This window comes from Monodon monoceros, unplaced genomic scaffold, assembly GCF_005190385.1.
Source record: "Monodon monoceros isolate NGI ecotype Baffin Bay Population unplaced genomic scaffold, NGI_Narwhal_1 Super_Scaffold_21, whole genome shotgun sequence".
In the NCBI taxonomy this organism is placed as follows: Eukaryota; Metazoa; Chordata; class Mammalia; order Artiodactyla; family Monodontidae; genus Monodon; species Monodon monoceros.
The window spans coordinates 19,828,663-19,844,633 of record NW_021703778.1 but is presented as its reverse complement, the minus strand read 5'-3'; the positions used below and the strand labels follow the sequence as shown (position 1 = coordinate 19,844,633).

The window sequence follows — 15,971 nt, the reverse complement described above, 5'->3', positions numbered from 1 at the left end:
CACACACACACACACACACACACACACACACACACACACACACACACCCCTGAAGTGGGCAGTGTTCTTGGATGTTGTTAGTTTAATTTCTTCGTCATCTGTTTGCTTCCAGTCACTTGTATATACACATGCTTTCAAAAGTTGTCCACTGACTTACTGTACTAAGAAATTCTGAGTGTGTCGAGTGTATATAGTGGCATATCGTCTGTGAACAGGTAATTGACTCTTCACCAAGCCACCAAACAATTCCTACATCTTTTAGCACTTGTAATTGAGATCTTTACATACCGTTTGTGAGGGGTATGTAATATATTAGCATTTTCCCAGGTCATTAAACATTTTTTATAACATTAATCGTGTGTATGTAATACATTCATATCTATTGTTTCACTGAACAAACATCTATCAAGCACCTGCTATATCTTATTACTTTGTGCTAGAAACACAAAAATGAACAAGATTGTTTTCCTAGTCTTGCCCTGCGACGTAATCTTTGCTGTAATGTCATCATCTCTCCCCGAGATTGATTTCACCGACAGTTTGCTCTTTTATTGCTTTTTGGGGAATATGCCATCATCATGTTAGTGCATAGGGTTTAAAACCCAGTTTTAAAAGCCCAGGAAAGTGAAAGTAATTAAAATGAAAAAAGTGGCAAGCAAAATCCTAGGTATCATGTGCTTGCGTCTGTGTGTATTTAAAAAGATACCTACTATATGCTCATGTATTCATAGAATACTTCTGGAAAGATGTATGAGAAATTGTCAGCACTGGTTACCTGTGAGGAGGAGGACAGAGACACTGTTTGGGGGGAAGACTCACCTTTTACCTTTTTAAAAAAATCAAGTACAGTGTTTGTATTACCTGTCCAAAACGTTATTTCAATAGATAATGCAAATTTTCCGAAAACTTAATGTCAGTTTGCAATAATTGCGTATTTATTTGTTGCTTACATAAAAATTACTGTAGCTGTCAGAAAATATATTTGCCAGTATCAACTTTTAATAGGTAACAACAGTGTAATTTTTTAGTGTGGGATTCTTCATTTAATAATTAGGTTCTTTTTAAAAAGGTGGCACATACAGAGCTTGACCAAGAGCTCACAATAATGAAAATTGGAATCAGCGCACTTCAAATTTCGAAGACATATTTTAACACTACAGTTTTTTTTTAAGGAAAGCAACCTAATATCAAAAATTTTTAAATACAAGAAAATATGAGGAGCCTACCACCCAGATATCCTCAGTATTATTAGCATTTTGACCTTTAACTTCCCTTTCTTGAGACATTTGTGTGTGTGTGTGTGTGTGTGCGTGTGCACACCTGTGCGCATATACACACTCTCCATAAGATGCTTTATGTGCCACTTTTTTTTTTCACTTATGACATAGTATGAGCATTTTCACAGTTCATTAAATTTTTTTATATCATGTTTTTTAGTGGCTGCTTATCTTAAATATTTACCATTCCATGTTTCACTTGACAAACATTTCCTAGGCACCTGCTAGGCATTACATACCTGTGCTGGGAACGCAAAGATGAATAAGACCCAGCTGCTCACCCTTAGAAGAGAGACTTGTGTCAGATTATCCTAGTACAACATGGGGTATGGGCTTACTCTCGAATGTTACGTACAAGAAACTGGGTGGCATGGGAAGGTACAGAGCCCACTGAGGGGATTCCTGGAATGGGGCCTAGAGTAATTCAAGTCCTACCTCCTAGGTCTTGAGGGGCAAAGAGGTGTATGCCAGGATTCGGGAGGCTGGGGGCTCTTGCCATTGATTACAATTAATACTTCAAAAGGACAGGACTAGTTTTTTCCAAAGAACATTTTAAAACCAGACTCAGAAGCATACATTTGTCAACTGTACTATTTATAAATTACAACAATATGAGAATTTGCACATATTAAATAATGTTATAGTAATAAACCCATTTATGAATTGGGCCATTGGTAGAATTGTATTACTTTAAAATAATGGGAAAATCATGAAAGGGTTTTAGTGAGTCTTTGTGATAAGCCGTAATAATTTTATCAGAGTATTACAGAATGATGCTTAAGGTAGATAACTTGGAAATTATTTTACTTTTTGATGTTCTTAAAGGAGTGAAGAACATATGAATTATAGGGAAACTTATGGCCCAACGATGATAAGATGTGACTATATCACCCTTTGAGTTGTATGTTATTTCAGAACTCCCAAAATGGTAAATAAATGACAAAGGCACATTTTGTCATAAAGAGTTTTAATACAATTTCCCCTGTTCTGTTAGACTAATAGATCATAGCTCTGTTCCCTACATATCATGTCAGGAATGTTTTATGATGCCTTTTTTTTAAAAAAAACCAAAACACTTGATAATGGCAATTGTTAAGAAATAGTCTCAACATAAAATTGTTTATTAGACTAGTAAATATTCTCTTGTTACATAGTTGCGTTCCTTTTTTCCTTTGTCTACAGCTTGTTCTTCGAAAATGGTGTGAATTAATTCCTGGTGCTGAGTTCCGATGTTTTGTCAAGGAAAATAAGCTTATTGGTGAGGTTTTTGTGTTTTTTTGTTTTTTTAAACCTTTGAAAGTAATTGTTGAAAGAAGACAAGCTTTTGATGGAAATAAATTACTTAGTAATTAAGACAAGGGTAACAATCAGTTTTTATCTCAGATGCTACCTCTAACCAATTGGCACTGACTCTCTGGAATGCTGTATCAACAAGGGTCCTGAGGCCAGATTCTGTTTCCACAGAAAATAGTCTTGTTGATGAATCACGTCAATCTGGATTCCAGAGATGAAAGTGGTGGCCTTTACTGTTCTCAGGATATGTGTAATACTACCTGCTTTCTCTCTGGGGCTTTCCTAGGTATTACTAGCAATACACTGCTTATTTTAAGCAGCGTAAAAAGCCCAGTTTTTGAACATTTATTTCTATTATTGAAGCACTGTTTATTATTCTAGCAAGAGAAAATATGCAAAGAAGTACATTGCTTTAAAAGCCACCTTCCTCTGAGGGTATTATTTTGTCTGCTATGATTTATTCAAGCTAAATATTGTAGATAATTTGCTCTTATTTTGTCTAAGCACATTTTCCATGAGGTAGAATTGATTTTCAACCAAGAAAAGTGTGATTTGAACAGAATCAGATCAACACTATTTATTTATTGAATGTGATGTTGACATTTAAATTACCTGAAATACACTGGGGTTGTTTGAATTTATTGTATAATATTGTTATATATCTCTGAAAGAAACACTGCAGTATTAAGTACAGTTAAAGAAGGGAGTCATATTGGCATGTGATGAAGAAATTGGTTGGAAGCCCTTCTTTCAGAGCAGAGAACTTTTTCTTAGGTCTAGAGCAGATTAAAGGAGTTCTTACAATACTCCCTTTAGTGTTTTTGGAATAATGTCAGCAAGTCACTCTGAAGAAAGGAATGTTTACTTTTCCATGGCTTGAAACATCAGGCTTGTGAAGGCAGGATAGCATGTATGAAGAAGGAAAATAGACCGTGAAGTGCAGTATGATTATGGAAGACGTATGGTGAGGGGTATTTTACATTTTCCCAAAGAAAGTGGAAAAGAATGCGAATTTTTAGACAGTTCATTGGAAAAATCAAAGAAGCAGCAGTTGACTATGTGGGTAGGTTTAAAATTGCTTCTTTCATTTTTTACATAAGAAACATTTTTATGACTTTGAATTCTTCCCATTGTACTAAATAAAAATAACTACTGTTTCTAAAGTAAGAATGCATGGCAATATGGAATTGTAGGGTTCACCTAGCCATTTGAACCTTTACAACTGATAAGCTTTATATCTATATAAAATGCTGAATAATGTATGATGCCATATTCATTCGATCTACTTTAATGGTTTCCTCAAAAAGAGGTTTAAATCACATATTGGTGTTTTTGAAAAGAATATTGTGTAATAATGAAATATAAAATATTTTCTTGTCAGGTATTTCTCAAAGGGACTACACACAATATTATGATCATATTTCTAAACAAAAGGAAGAGATTTGCAGATGCATACAAGACTTTTTCAAGAAACACATACAGTATAAATTCTTAGATGAAGACTGTGAGTATTTTTTATTGGCCCAGTGAAATGAAATGCATAGTGTTACCGAACCTTATTTCACGGCGGTACATATTTTAAAACTGGACTCAAAATACTGTATTTTAAGCATTTTATTATATGATAGTATGGCTGATGGGTTTGCATGTTAATTTTACGTTATTTAACCAGAGTCCCTTTTTAATACTGAGATGGTTCTCTCTCCTGTCATTTGAGGTATTTTATTATACATTTCAAAGGGTCTATCTACAGAAAACCACATACTTCTATTATTAGGACTAAATTAGCTAGTTGACTGATCTACCTTTCTAGATTTTTATTTGAATGATCAGATAGCACCAGTTACAAAGTAAATATTTGTGAGTTGTTTTTAAGAGTTGAAAGTAAGTATTGAAAGTATTGTGTATGAGACAATTTTCATGCATTGTCAAATTATATCTGCTATGGTTTCTGTTTTTCTACTTGCCAAGCCTGGGGTCTGTGGCAGGTTTGACTTTTAAAAAAGATGAATCATGCCCTAAGCATGGCTAGATAGTGTGCTTTTCTATTGCAGATTTTACCCATTTTATTCCCCATCAAGCAGTTAGTGATTGATGCTCCTTTCTCTGATATAGATAGCCTGTCTCTAATTGTGAACTGGTTGAGACGATGTTGGTGTTTGGTTTGAATTTTTAAACGTAAGGGATTACGGCTGAGGATAGAGAAAAGGAAAACAAAATTATATAAGTAAAACATTGCAGGATGCCTTTTTCTGTTTGAAGTTTTGAGATGTAGAAGCAGGAAGTCCTTTGAGTAACTAATAATAAAACGCATTTTAATTTTCAAAAGGAGGTGTAGATCATGAAAATAGAAGTTCGTTACTAACTTCAGATTTTCTCTCCTTTGCAGTTGTATTCGATATATATAGAGACAGTAGGGTAAGTAAAAATGACATTTCATATGCTTTAAATACATAGGCATTCTCTATGGAAGGGCTCACCACTCAACAAATATTTTCTCAAATCAACTAAGGTGCTTGAAATTCACCGTGGCCAAGAATCTCCCCTTAAAATATCCTTAACACTAGGACACATGATATCTTCCATTGTTATGTGTCACAAATTCAAGGATTATTAATTTAACAGATGGCTAAGGCCACCCTGTGTCCTCCTTTCCCCTTTTGTCGGGGGCCTGGGCCTACTTAAAATAGTTGAGTTTGTACTCTTCGGTGTGGCCAGGAATTTGTCACTGGATATTTAGAAGTTGTTATTTTCAGTTACCTGAAAGGCCCTTAGCGTGATTCGAGTCACTTGCATCTTTAGACTGAAGACGAGGATTCGAGTAGTTTGTATTTACTCTGTAATCTTGAAGTGATGGAAACTTCTGTAATGAAAAAGAAAACAAAAACCTGACCTAGTACATCCTGCAGCAGAGATTTCACTATCAAGACATGCAATCTTTTCAGAGAAATTTGGGTCACTAGGTGTCCTGTGACAGTGCTCACTGACTTAGCTGTTCAGAGGACAGCAGGTGTGTTTTCTAAACATTAGACCCCTGTGTTTCTTAAATGTCTCTCACACTTTTCTTCTTCCCTCTCGACGCTCCTATCGCCTCATTGTAGTGATGATTGTGATACCTTTGAATCATTTTTTGGACAAAAGGAGGGGCCCATATGGTCATATCCCAAAATAACTGTTAACTGTTTACTCATCTCTATCAAGCCAAAGCATCACTTACTCTGTTTTCATGTCTGTCTTTTTTTTTTTTTTTTTACATCTTTATTGGAATATAATTGCTTTACAATGATGTGTTAGTTTCTGCTTTATAAGAAAGTGAATCAGTTATATATATACATATGTCTGCATATCTCTTCCCTCTTGCATCTCCCTCCCTCCCACCCTCCCTATCCCACCTCTCTAGGTGGTCAGAAAGCACGGAGCTGATCTCCCTGTGCTATGAGGCTGCTTCCTACTAGCTATCTATTTTATGTTTGGCAGTGTATATATGTCCATGCCACTCTCTCACTTTGTCCCATCTTACCCTTCCCCCTCCCTGTATCCTCAAGTCCATTCTCTAGTAGGTCTGCATCTTTATTCCCATCTTATGCCTAGGTTCTTCATGACCATTTTTTTTTTTTTTAAGATTCCATATATATGTGTTAGCATACGGTATTTGTTTTTCTCTTTCTGACTTACTTCACTCTGTATGACAGTCTCTGGGTCCATCCACCTCACTACAAATAACTCAAGTTTCATTCCTTTTTATGCTTGAGTAATATTCCATTGTATATATGTGCCACATCTTCTTTATCCATTCATCTGTTGATGGATACTTCGGTTGCTTCCATGTCCTGGCTATTGTAAATGGAGCTGCAATGAACATTTTGGTACATGACTCTTTTTTTTTCTATAAAATATGTATTATATATTTATATCATACTTGTACTTATATTAAATATATATTATATTTAATATATAAAACATGTATTTATATAGTATATAGTATAGTAGTAGTACTATTAGGTTTTTGGGTCTTTTTTCTTTTTCTAATTTGACACAAATACTTTAATACACACAAAGAGTAACAAAATAATGCACAATTGGCCAATACCTTAAACAAACCATTTGGTCATCATTTAAACTTCATTTTCATGTGGATCTGCTTTCTTTTTTTTTTTGATCACAACTCACACACACACACTGTATTTTATTTTTACAAGAGATAAATAAACTGGCACCAAGCATTGTAAATGGATGACCACAACAAAAGCAACAATGATTGCAATTACCAAATACGAAACACACTCATACTATGTCATAATATTGACGTTCAGTCCAGTAATCCTCCACTGTAACAGCTCCTTTAGTTTGCAGTGAAAATTGATTTGTATATTTTTTGCCTCTGGGTCCTTGTGGGATTTTTATTTTTTTTATTCAAACAGAAAGTCACAAAAATTATAATCATCCTCATCTACATGACTCTTTTTGAATTATGGTTTTCTCGGCGTATATGCCCAGTAGTGGGATTGCTGGGTCGTATGGTAGTTCTATTTTTAGTTTTTTAAGGAACGTCCGAACTGTTCTCCATAGTGGCTGGATCAATTTACATTCCCACCAGCAGTTCAAGAGGGTTCCCTTTTCTCCAAACCCTCTCCAGCATTTATTGTTTCTAGATTTTTTGATGATGGCCATTCTGACTGGTGTGAGATGATACTTCATTGTAGTTTTGATTTGCATTTCTCTAATGATTAATGATGTTGAGCATTCTTTCATGTACCTGTTGGCAATCTGTGTATCTACTTTGGAGAAATGTCTATTTAGGTCTTCTGCCCATTTTTGGATTGGGTTGTTTGTTTTTTTAATGTTAAGCTACATGAGCTGCTTGTAAATTTTGGAGATTAATCCTTTGTCAGTTGCTTCATTTGCAAATATTTTCTCCCATTCTGAGGGTTTTCTTTTCGGCTTGTTTATGGTTTCCTTTGCTGTGCAGAAGCTTTTAAGTTTCATTAGGTCCCATTTGTTTATTTTTGTTTTTATTTCCATTTCTCTAGGAGGCGGGTCAAAAAGGTTCTTGCTGAGATTTATGTCATAGAGTGTTCTGCCTATGTTTTCCTCTAAGAGTTTGATGGTATCTGGCCTTACATTTAGGTCTTTAATCCATTTTGAGTTTATTTTTGTGTATGGTGTTAGGGAGTGTTCTAATTTCATTCTTTTACATGTAGCTGTCCAGTTTTCCCAGCACCACTTATTGAAGAGGCTGTCCTTCCTCCACTGTATATTCTTGCCTCCTTTATCAAAGATAAGGTGACCATATGTGCGTGGGTTTATCTCTGGGCTTTCTATCCTGTTCCATTGATCTATATTTCTGTTTTTGTGCCAGTACCTTACCATCTTGATTACTGTAGCTTTGTAGTATAGTCTGAAGTCAGGGAGCCTGATTCCTCCAGCTCCGTTTTTCATTCTCAAGATTGCTTTGGCTATTCGGGGTCTTTTGTGTTTCCATACAAATTGTGAAATTTTTGTTCTAGTTCAGTGAAAAATGCCATTGGTAGTTTGATAGGGATTGCACTGAATCTGTAGATTGCTTTGGGTAGTAGAGTCATTTTCACAATGTTGATTCTTCCAATCCAAGAACATGGTATATCTCTCCATCTCTTCGTATCATCGTTAATTTCTTTCATCAGTGTCTTATAATTTTTTGCACACAGGTCTTGTCTCCTTAGGTAGGTTTATTCCTAGATATTTTATTCTTTTTGTTGCAATGGTAAATGGGAGAGTTTTCTTAATTTCACTTTCAGATTTTTCACTATTAGTGTATAGGAATGCAAGAGATTTCTGTGCATTAATTTTGTATCCTGCTACTTTACCAAATTCATTGATTAACTCTAGTAGTTTTCTGGTAGCATCTTTAGGATTCTCTATGTATAGTATCATGTCATCTGCAAACAGTGACAGCTTTACTTCTTCTTTTCTGATTTGAATTCCATTTATTTCTTTTTCTTCTCTGATTGCTGTGGCTAAAACTTCCAAAACTATGTTGAATAATAGTGGTGAGAGCACTATTGGGCAACGTTGTCTTGTTCCTGATCTTAGTGGAAATGGTTTCAGGTTTTCACCATTGAGGACAATGTTGGCTGTGGATTTGTCATATATGGCCTTTATTATGTTGAGGAAAGTTCCCTCTATGCCTACTTTCTGCAGGCTTTTTATCATAAATGGGTGTTGAATGTTGTCAAAAGCTTTCTCTGCATCTATTGAGATGATCATATGGTTTTTCTCCTTCAGTTTGTTAATATGGTGTATCACGTTGATTGATTTGCATATATTGAAGAATCCTTGCATTCCTGGAATAAACCCCGCTTGATCCTGGTGTGTGATCCTTTTCATGTGCTGTTGGATTCTGTTTGCTAGTATTTTGTTGAGGATTTTTGTTCATCAGTGATGTTGGCCTATAGTTTTCTTTCTTTGTGACATCCTTGTCTGGTTTTGGTATCAGAGTGATGGTGGCCTCGTAGAATGAGTTTGGGAGTGTTCCTCCCTCTGCTATATTTTGGAAGAGTTTGAGAAGGATAGGTGTTAGCTCTTCTCTAAATATTTGATAGAATTTACCTGTGAAGCCATCTGGTCCTGGGCTTTAGTTTGTTGGAAGATTTTTAATCACAGTTTCAATTTCAGTGCTTGTGATTGGTCTGTTCATATTTTTTATTTCTTCCTGGTTCAGCCTCGGAAGGTTGTGCTTTTCTAAGAATTTGACAACATTTTTTCCAGGTTGTCCATTTTATTGGGATACAGTTGCTTGTAGTAATCTCTCATGATCCTTTGTATTTTTTCAGTGTCAGTTGTTCTCCTTTTTCATTTCTAATTGTATTGATTTGAGTCTTCTCCCTTTTTTTCTTGGTAAGTCTAGCTAATGGTTTATCAATTTTGTTTATCTTCTCAAAGAACCAGCTTTTAGTTCTGTTGATCTTTGCTGTTGTTTCCTTAATTTCTTTTTCATTTATTTCTGATCTCATCTTTATGATTTCTTTCCTTCTGCTAACTTTGGGGGTTTTTTGTTCTTCTTTCTCTAATTGCTTTAGGTGTAAGGTTAGGTTGTTTATTTGAGATGTTTCTTGTTTCTTAAGGTAGGATTGTATTGCTATAAACTTCCCTCTTAGAACTGCTTTTGCTGCATCCCATAGGTTTTGGGTTGTCGTGTTTTCATTGTCATTTGTTTCTAGGTTTCTTTTTATTTCCTCTTTGATTTCTTCAGTGATCTCTTGGTTATTAAGTAGTGTGTTGTTTAGCCTTCATGTGTTTGTATTTCTTACAGATTTTTTTCCTGTAATTGGTATCTAGTCTCATAGCGTTGTGGTCGGAAAAGATACTTGATACGATTTCAATTTTCTTAAATTAACCAAGGCTTGATTTGTGACCCAAGATATGATCTATCCTGGAGAATGTTCCATGAGCACTTGAGAAGAATGTGTATTCTGTTGTTTTTGGATGGAATGTCCTATAAATATCAATTAAGTCCATCTTGTTTAATGTATCATTTAAACCTTGTGTTTCCTTATTTTTTTCATTTTGTATGATCTGTCCATTGGTGAAAGTGGGGTGTTAAAGTCCCCTACTATGATTGTGTTACTGTCGATTTCCCCTTTTATGGCTGTTAATATTTGCCTTGTGTATTGAGGTGCTCCTATGTTGGGTGCATAAATATTTACAATTGTTATATCTTCTTCTTGGATTGATCCCTTGATCATTATGTAGTGTCTTTCTTTGTCTCTTGTAATAGTCTTTGTTATAAAGTCTATTTTGTCTGATATGAGAATTGTTACTCCAGCTTTCTTTTGATTTCCATTTGCATGGAATATCTTTTTCCATCCCCTCACTTTTAGTCTGTATGTGTCCCTAGGTCTAAAATGGGTCTCTTGTAGACAGCATATATACGGGTCTTGTTTTTGTATCCATTCAACCGGTCTATATCTTTTGGTTGGAGTATTTAAGCCATTTAAATTTAAGGTAATTACCGATATGTGTGTTCCTATTCCCATTTTCTTAATTGTTTTGGGTTTGTTATTGTAGGTCTTTTCCTTCTCTTGTGTTTCCTGCCTAGAGAAGTTCCTTTAGCATTTGTTGTAAAGCTGGTTTGGTGGTGCTGAATTCTCTTAGCTTTTGCTTGTCTGTAAAGATTTTAATTTCTCTGTCAAATCTGAATGAGATTTTTGCTGGGTAGAGTAATCTTGGTTGTAGGTTTTTCTCCTTCATCACTTTAAATATGTCCTGCCACTCCCTTCTGGCTTGCAGAGTTTCTGCTGAAAGATCAGCTATCAACCTTATGGGGATTCCCTTATGTGTTATTTATTGTTTTTCCCTTGCTGCTTTTAATATCTGTTCTTTGTATTTAATTTTTGATAGTTTGATTTTATTTATTTATTTTTTGCGGTACGTGGGCCTCCCACTGTTGTGGCCTCTCCTTTTGCGGAGCACAGGCTCTGGACGCGCAGGCTCGGCGGCCATGGCTCACGGGCCCAGCCACTCCGCGGCATGTGGGATCTTCCCAGAGCAGGGCACGGACCTGTGTCCCCTGCATCGGCAGGCGGACTCTCAACCACTGTGCCACCAGGGAAGCCCTAATAGTTTGATTAATAAGTGTCTTGGCATGTTTCTCCTTGGATTTATCCTGTATCGGACCCTCTGTGCTTCCTGGACTTGATTAACTATTTCCTGTCCGATATTAGGGAAGTTTTCAAGTATAATCTCTTCAAATATTTTCTCAGTCCCTTTCTTTTTCTCTTCTTCTTCTGGGACCCCTATAATTCAAATGTTGGTGCATTTAATGTTGTCCCAGAGGTCTCTGAGATCGTCCTCAATTCTTTTCCTTCTTTTTTCTTTATTCTGCTCTGCAGTAGTTATTTCCACTATTTTATCTTCCAGGTCCCTTATCCGTTCTTCTGCCTCAGTTATTCTGCTATTGATCCCTTCTAGAGAATTTTTAATTTCATTTATTGTGTTGTTCATCACTGTTTGTTTGCTCTTTAGTTCTTCTAGGTCCTTGTTAAACACTTCTTGTATTTTCTCCATTCTATTTCCAGGATTTTGGATCGTCTTTACTATCATTATTCTGAATTCTTTTTCAGAAAGACTGCCTATTTCCTCTTCATTTGTTAGGTCTGGTGGGTTTTTATCTTGCTCTTTCATCTGCTGTGTGTTTCTCTGTGTTCTCATTTTGCTTAACCTACTGTGTTTGAGGTCTCCTTTTTACAGGCTGCAGGTTCATAGTTCCCATTGTTTTGGTGTCTGTCCCCCATGGCTAAGGTTGGTTCAGTGGGTTGTGTAAGCTTCCCGGTGGAGGGGACTAGTGCCTGTGTTCTCGTGGATGAGGCTGGATCTTGTCTTTCTGTTGGGCAGGTCCACGTCTGGTGGTGTGTTTTGGGATGTCTGTGGCCTTACTATGATTTTAGGCAGCCTCTGTGCTAGTGGATGGGGTTGTGTTCCTGTCTTGCTAGTTGTTTGGCATAGGGTGTCCAGCACTGTAGCTTCCTGGTCGTTGAGTGGAGCTGGGTCTTGGTGTTCATATGGAGATCTCTGGGAGATTTTTGCCGTTTAATATTATGTGGAGCTGGGAGGCCTCTTGTGGACCTGTGTCCTGAACTTGACTCTCCCACCTCAGTGGGACAGCCCTGATGCCTGGCTGGAGCACCAAGAGCCTGTCCTCCACACGGATCAGAATAAAAGGGAGCAAAAACAGAAAAAATGAAAGAAGAAGATAAAAGAAAAGAAAAGTTATTAAAATAAAAAGTAATTATTAAGAGAAAAGTTTTTTAAAGTAAAAAAAAAAAAAAAAGGACAGACAGAACCCTAGGACAAATGGCAAAAGCAAAGCTATACAGACAAAATCACACCCAGAAGCATACACATACACACTCACAAAAAGAGAAAAGGGGAAAAAAGTATATATTTATCATTGCTCCCAAAGTCCACCTCCTCAATTTGGGATGATTTGTTGTCTATTCAGGTATTCCACAGGTGCAGGTACATCAAGTTGACTGTGGAGCTTTAATCCGCTGCTCCTGGGGCTGCTGGGAGAGATTTCCGTTTCTCTTCTTTGTTCACACAGCTCCCGGGGTTCAGCTTTGGATTTGGCCCTGCCTCTGCGTGTAGGTCACCGGAGGGCGTCTGTTCTTCGCTCAGACAGGACGGGGTTAAAGGAGCAGCTGACTCGGGGGCTCTGGCTCACTCAGGCCGCGGGGGAGGGAGGGGCACGGAGTGCGGGGCGGGCCTGCGGCGACAGAGGCCGGCGTGACATTGCACCAGCCTGAGGCATGCCGTGTGTTCTCCCGGGGAAGTTGTCCCTGGATCCCGGGACCCTGGCAGTGACTGGCTGCACAGGCTCCCGGGAGGGGAGGTGTGGAGAGTGACCTGTGCTCGCACACAGGCTTCTTGGCGGCCGCAGCAGCCTTAGCGTCTCATGCCTGTCTCTGGGGTCCGCGCTGTTAGCCACGGCTCGCGCCCATCTCTAGAGCTCCTTTAAGCGGCGCTCTTAATCCCCTCTCCTTGCACACCCCGAAACAATGGTCTCTTGCCTCTTCGGCAGCTCCAGACTTTTTCCCGGACTCCCTCCCGGCTAGCCGTGGCGCACTAACCCCCTGCAGGCTGTGTTCACGCTGCCAACCCCAGTCCTCTCCCTGCCATCCGACCGAAGCCCGAGCCTCAGCTCCCAGCCCCCGCCCGGCCTGGCAGGGGAGCAGACAAGCTTCTCGGGCTGGTGAGTGCCGGTCGGCCCTGACCCTCTGTGCGGGAATCTCCCCGCTTTGCCCTCCGCACCCCTGTTGCTGTGCTCTCCTCCGCGGCTCCGAAGCTCCCCCCTCCGCCTCCCGCAGTCTACACCCGTGAAGGGGCTTCCTAGTGTGTGGAAACCTTTCCTTCTTCACAGCTTCCTCCCACCGGTGCAGGCCACGTCCCTATTCTTTTGTCTCTGTTTTTTCTTTCTTCTTTTGCCCTACCCAGGTACGTGGGGAGTTTCTTGCCCTTTGGGAGGTCTGAGGTCTGCTGCCAGCGTTCAGTACATGTTCTGTAGGAGTTGTTCCACGTGTAGATGTATTTCTGATGTATTTGTGGGGAGGAAGGTGATCTCCGCGTCTTACCCTTCCGCCATCTTGAAGCTCCTCCCACGTGTCTGTCTTCACGGGTGATGGCATCTGTTAAGAGTTAGAAAGAGGAGGCATGAACTGAGATGTGGTACAAAGGAGAGATGTCACCTCGCATAGTTTCAGCTTAGTGGAAACATTTTAGAGAAAGGACGGGGAGCTGGCACAGTAGAACGGGTAGGAACCTGAGCTGGTGTGCGCCCGTGGCTCTGTTCTAAAGCCGGACCCCGGCCACATCCAGTCAGTCACGCACCATTGTTTATCAAGAGCCTGTCCTGTGTTAGATGCTGGGCTTCTAACATGCAGCTTCCAACCAGATGATCTCTCGACCGTCAAGGAGCTTATCTTCGAGACTTAAGCGTTCCAGGATTGGCCTGGTAGCGAGCAGGATGGAATCAGTGAGGGAGGGAGGGAACCTAGCCCATTGCCCTGAATGTGCGGCTCAGAAGAGCTTTATTCTCATTTAATTCAGCATCTCCCTTAGTCCATACCACCCTGTGAGTTGTGGTATTTGTTCCCATTGTTCAGATATTCAGTCTGAAGCATTTCTGTTCTAATGCACTTATATTTAATGGCATTTGAAAATTTGGGGTTTGCCGGGGTGTCTCAGTATTTCCCTGGCACATGTCCAGGTCTGCTGTGGTTCAGTAGGGCTGGCAGGTCCGTGCACATGTGTGAGTTGGTGAAACAGCTATATAAATGTCTTAAGTGAAGTTGGACATGGACGTCAGTAATTATGACTGTGATCTGACAGAACTGAAAGCAGTTTGCGTGCTTTTAAATTGGGAAACACGCCAGTGTAAACATCCTCACGGTTTCTGAGAAGAGATGTCAGCCATGATGTAAAACTCATTTGCATTCATTCAGTGGTACTTGTATCACTGTTTGTTGTCTTGAATATATAATTTTATGGCTACTCTTGTGAGAAAGCTAACTCTTCTTTTATGTTGGTCTCTGATCTAAGGTATAACCAAAGTGTATCTAGGCTTGGTGACACTCTGATGTGTCCACGTTCTGACAGCAACTGGGCAGGTGGACTCAGTGTTGAGAGCTTCTACCTGCCCGGTATGTCAGAGCTACAGCGCCCCCATCCAGTAGGTCTGGGATGAGGCCTTGGAATATGTATTTTAAGAAGCTTCTTGGAAGCAACCTAAGTGTCCATCATCGGATGAATGGATAAAGAAGATGTAGCACATATATACAATGGAATATTACTCAGCCATAAAAAGAAACGAAATTGAGTTATTTGTAGTGAGGTGGATGGACCTAGAGTCTGTCATACAGAGTGAAGTAAATCAGAAAGAGAAAAACAAATACCATATGCTAACACATACATATGGAATCTAAGAAAAAGAAAAAACGGTCATGAAGAACCTAGGGGTAAGATGGGAATAAAGATACAGACCTACTAGAGAATGGACTTGAGGATATGGGGAGGGAGAATGGTAAGCTGTGACAAAGCGAGAGAGTGGCATGGACATATATACACTACCAAACGTAAAATAGATAGCTGGTGGGAAGCAGCCGCATAGCACAGGGAGATCAGCTCAGCTCAGTGCTTTGTGACCACCTAGAGGGGTGGGATAGGGAGGGAGGGAGGGAGGGAGACGCAAGAGGGAAGAGATATGGGAACATATGTATATGTATAACTGATTCACTTTGTTATAAAGCAGAAACTAACACACCATTGTAAAGCAATTATACTCCAATAAAGATGTTAAAAAAAAGAATAAATCTTAATGTATACCAATTTAAAAAAATCATTTAGGAGTTTGGGGGAATCCCAGAATGGAATGCAGAAACTGAGAAAAGAATTTAAATGGATTACAAATCCCAGTTGTGGGACATTCTGCAGAATGTCTGACCAATAATCTGCAAAACTGTCAAGGTCATTGAAAACAAGAGACTGTGAGACTGTGAAAACCAAGAGAAGCCTAAGGAGACACGACCATTAAATGTGATGTGGTATCACTGATGAGATCCTAGAACAGGAAAAGGAAATTAGAATACAGTTAAGAAAAATAAAAGACAAACCAAGAGCTGGGAGAAAATATGTGCAATACACATTTCTGATAAAGAACTTCTATCTAAAATTACACAAATAACTCTTAAAACTCAACAACAACAAACAAGAACTAAATTTAAAAACTGGGCGGAGTACATTAAAACTCTCTGTACTATATTTGCAATAACTCTATAAATCTAAAACTGTTCTAAAATAAAAGTTTATTTTTAAAGAAAAAAAAAGCTTCTTAAGTGATGATAATGCACAACTAGAATTTAGAATAAC

At 38.7% G+C, this 15,971-nt stretch overlaps 1 protein-coding gene across 1 annotated transcript in view; it reads left to right on the top strand.

Annotated features, from left to right (window-relative positions):
- The window catches only part of CDC123 (cell division cycle 123), a 57,491-nt gene that overhangs the window by 33,825 nt on the left and 7,695 nt on the right, over positions 1-15,971 (top strand). The window contains exons 8-10 of the mRNA XM_029236833.1: positions 2,460-2,535; positions 3,952-4,074; positions 4,960-4,988. Coding sequence (XP_029092666.1) covers positions 2,460-2,535; positions 3,952-4,074; positions 4,960-4,988 — 228 coding nt within the window. The remainder of the gene's footprint in view (positions 1-2,459; positions 2,536-3,951; positions 4,075-4,959; positions 4,989-15,971) is intronic.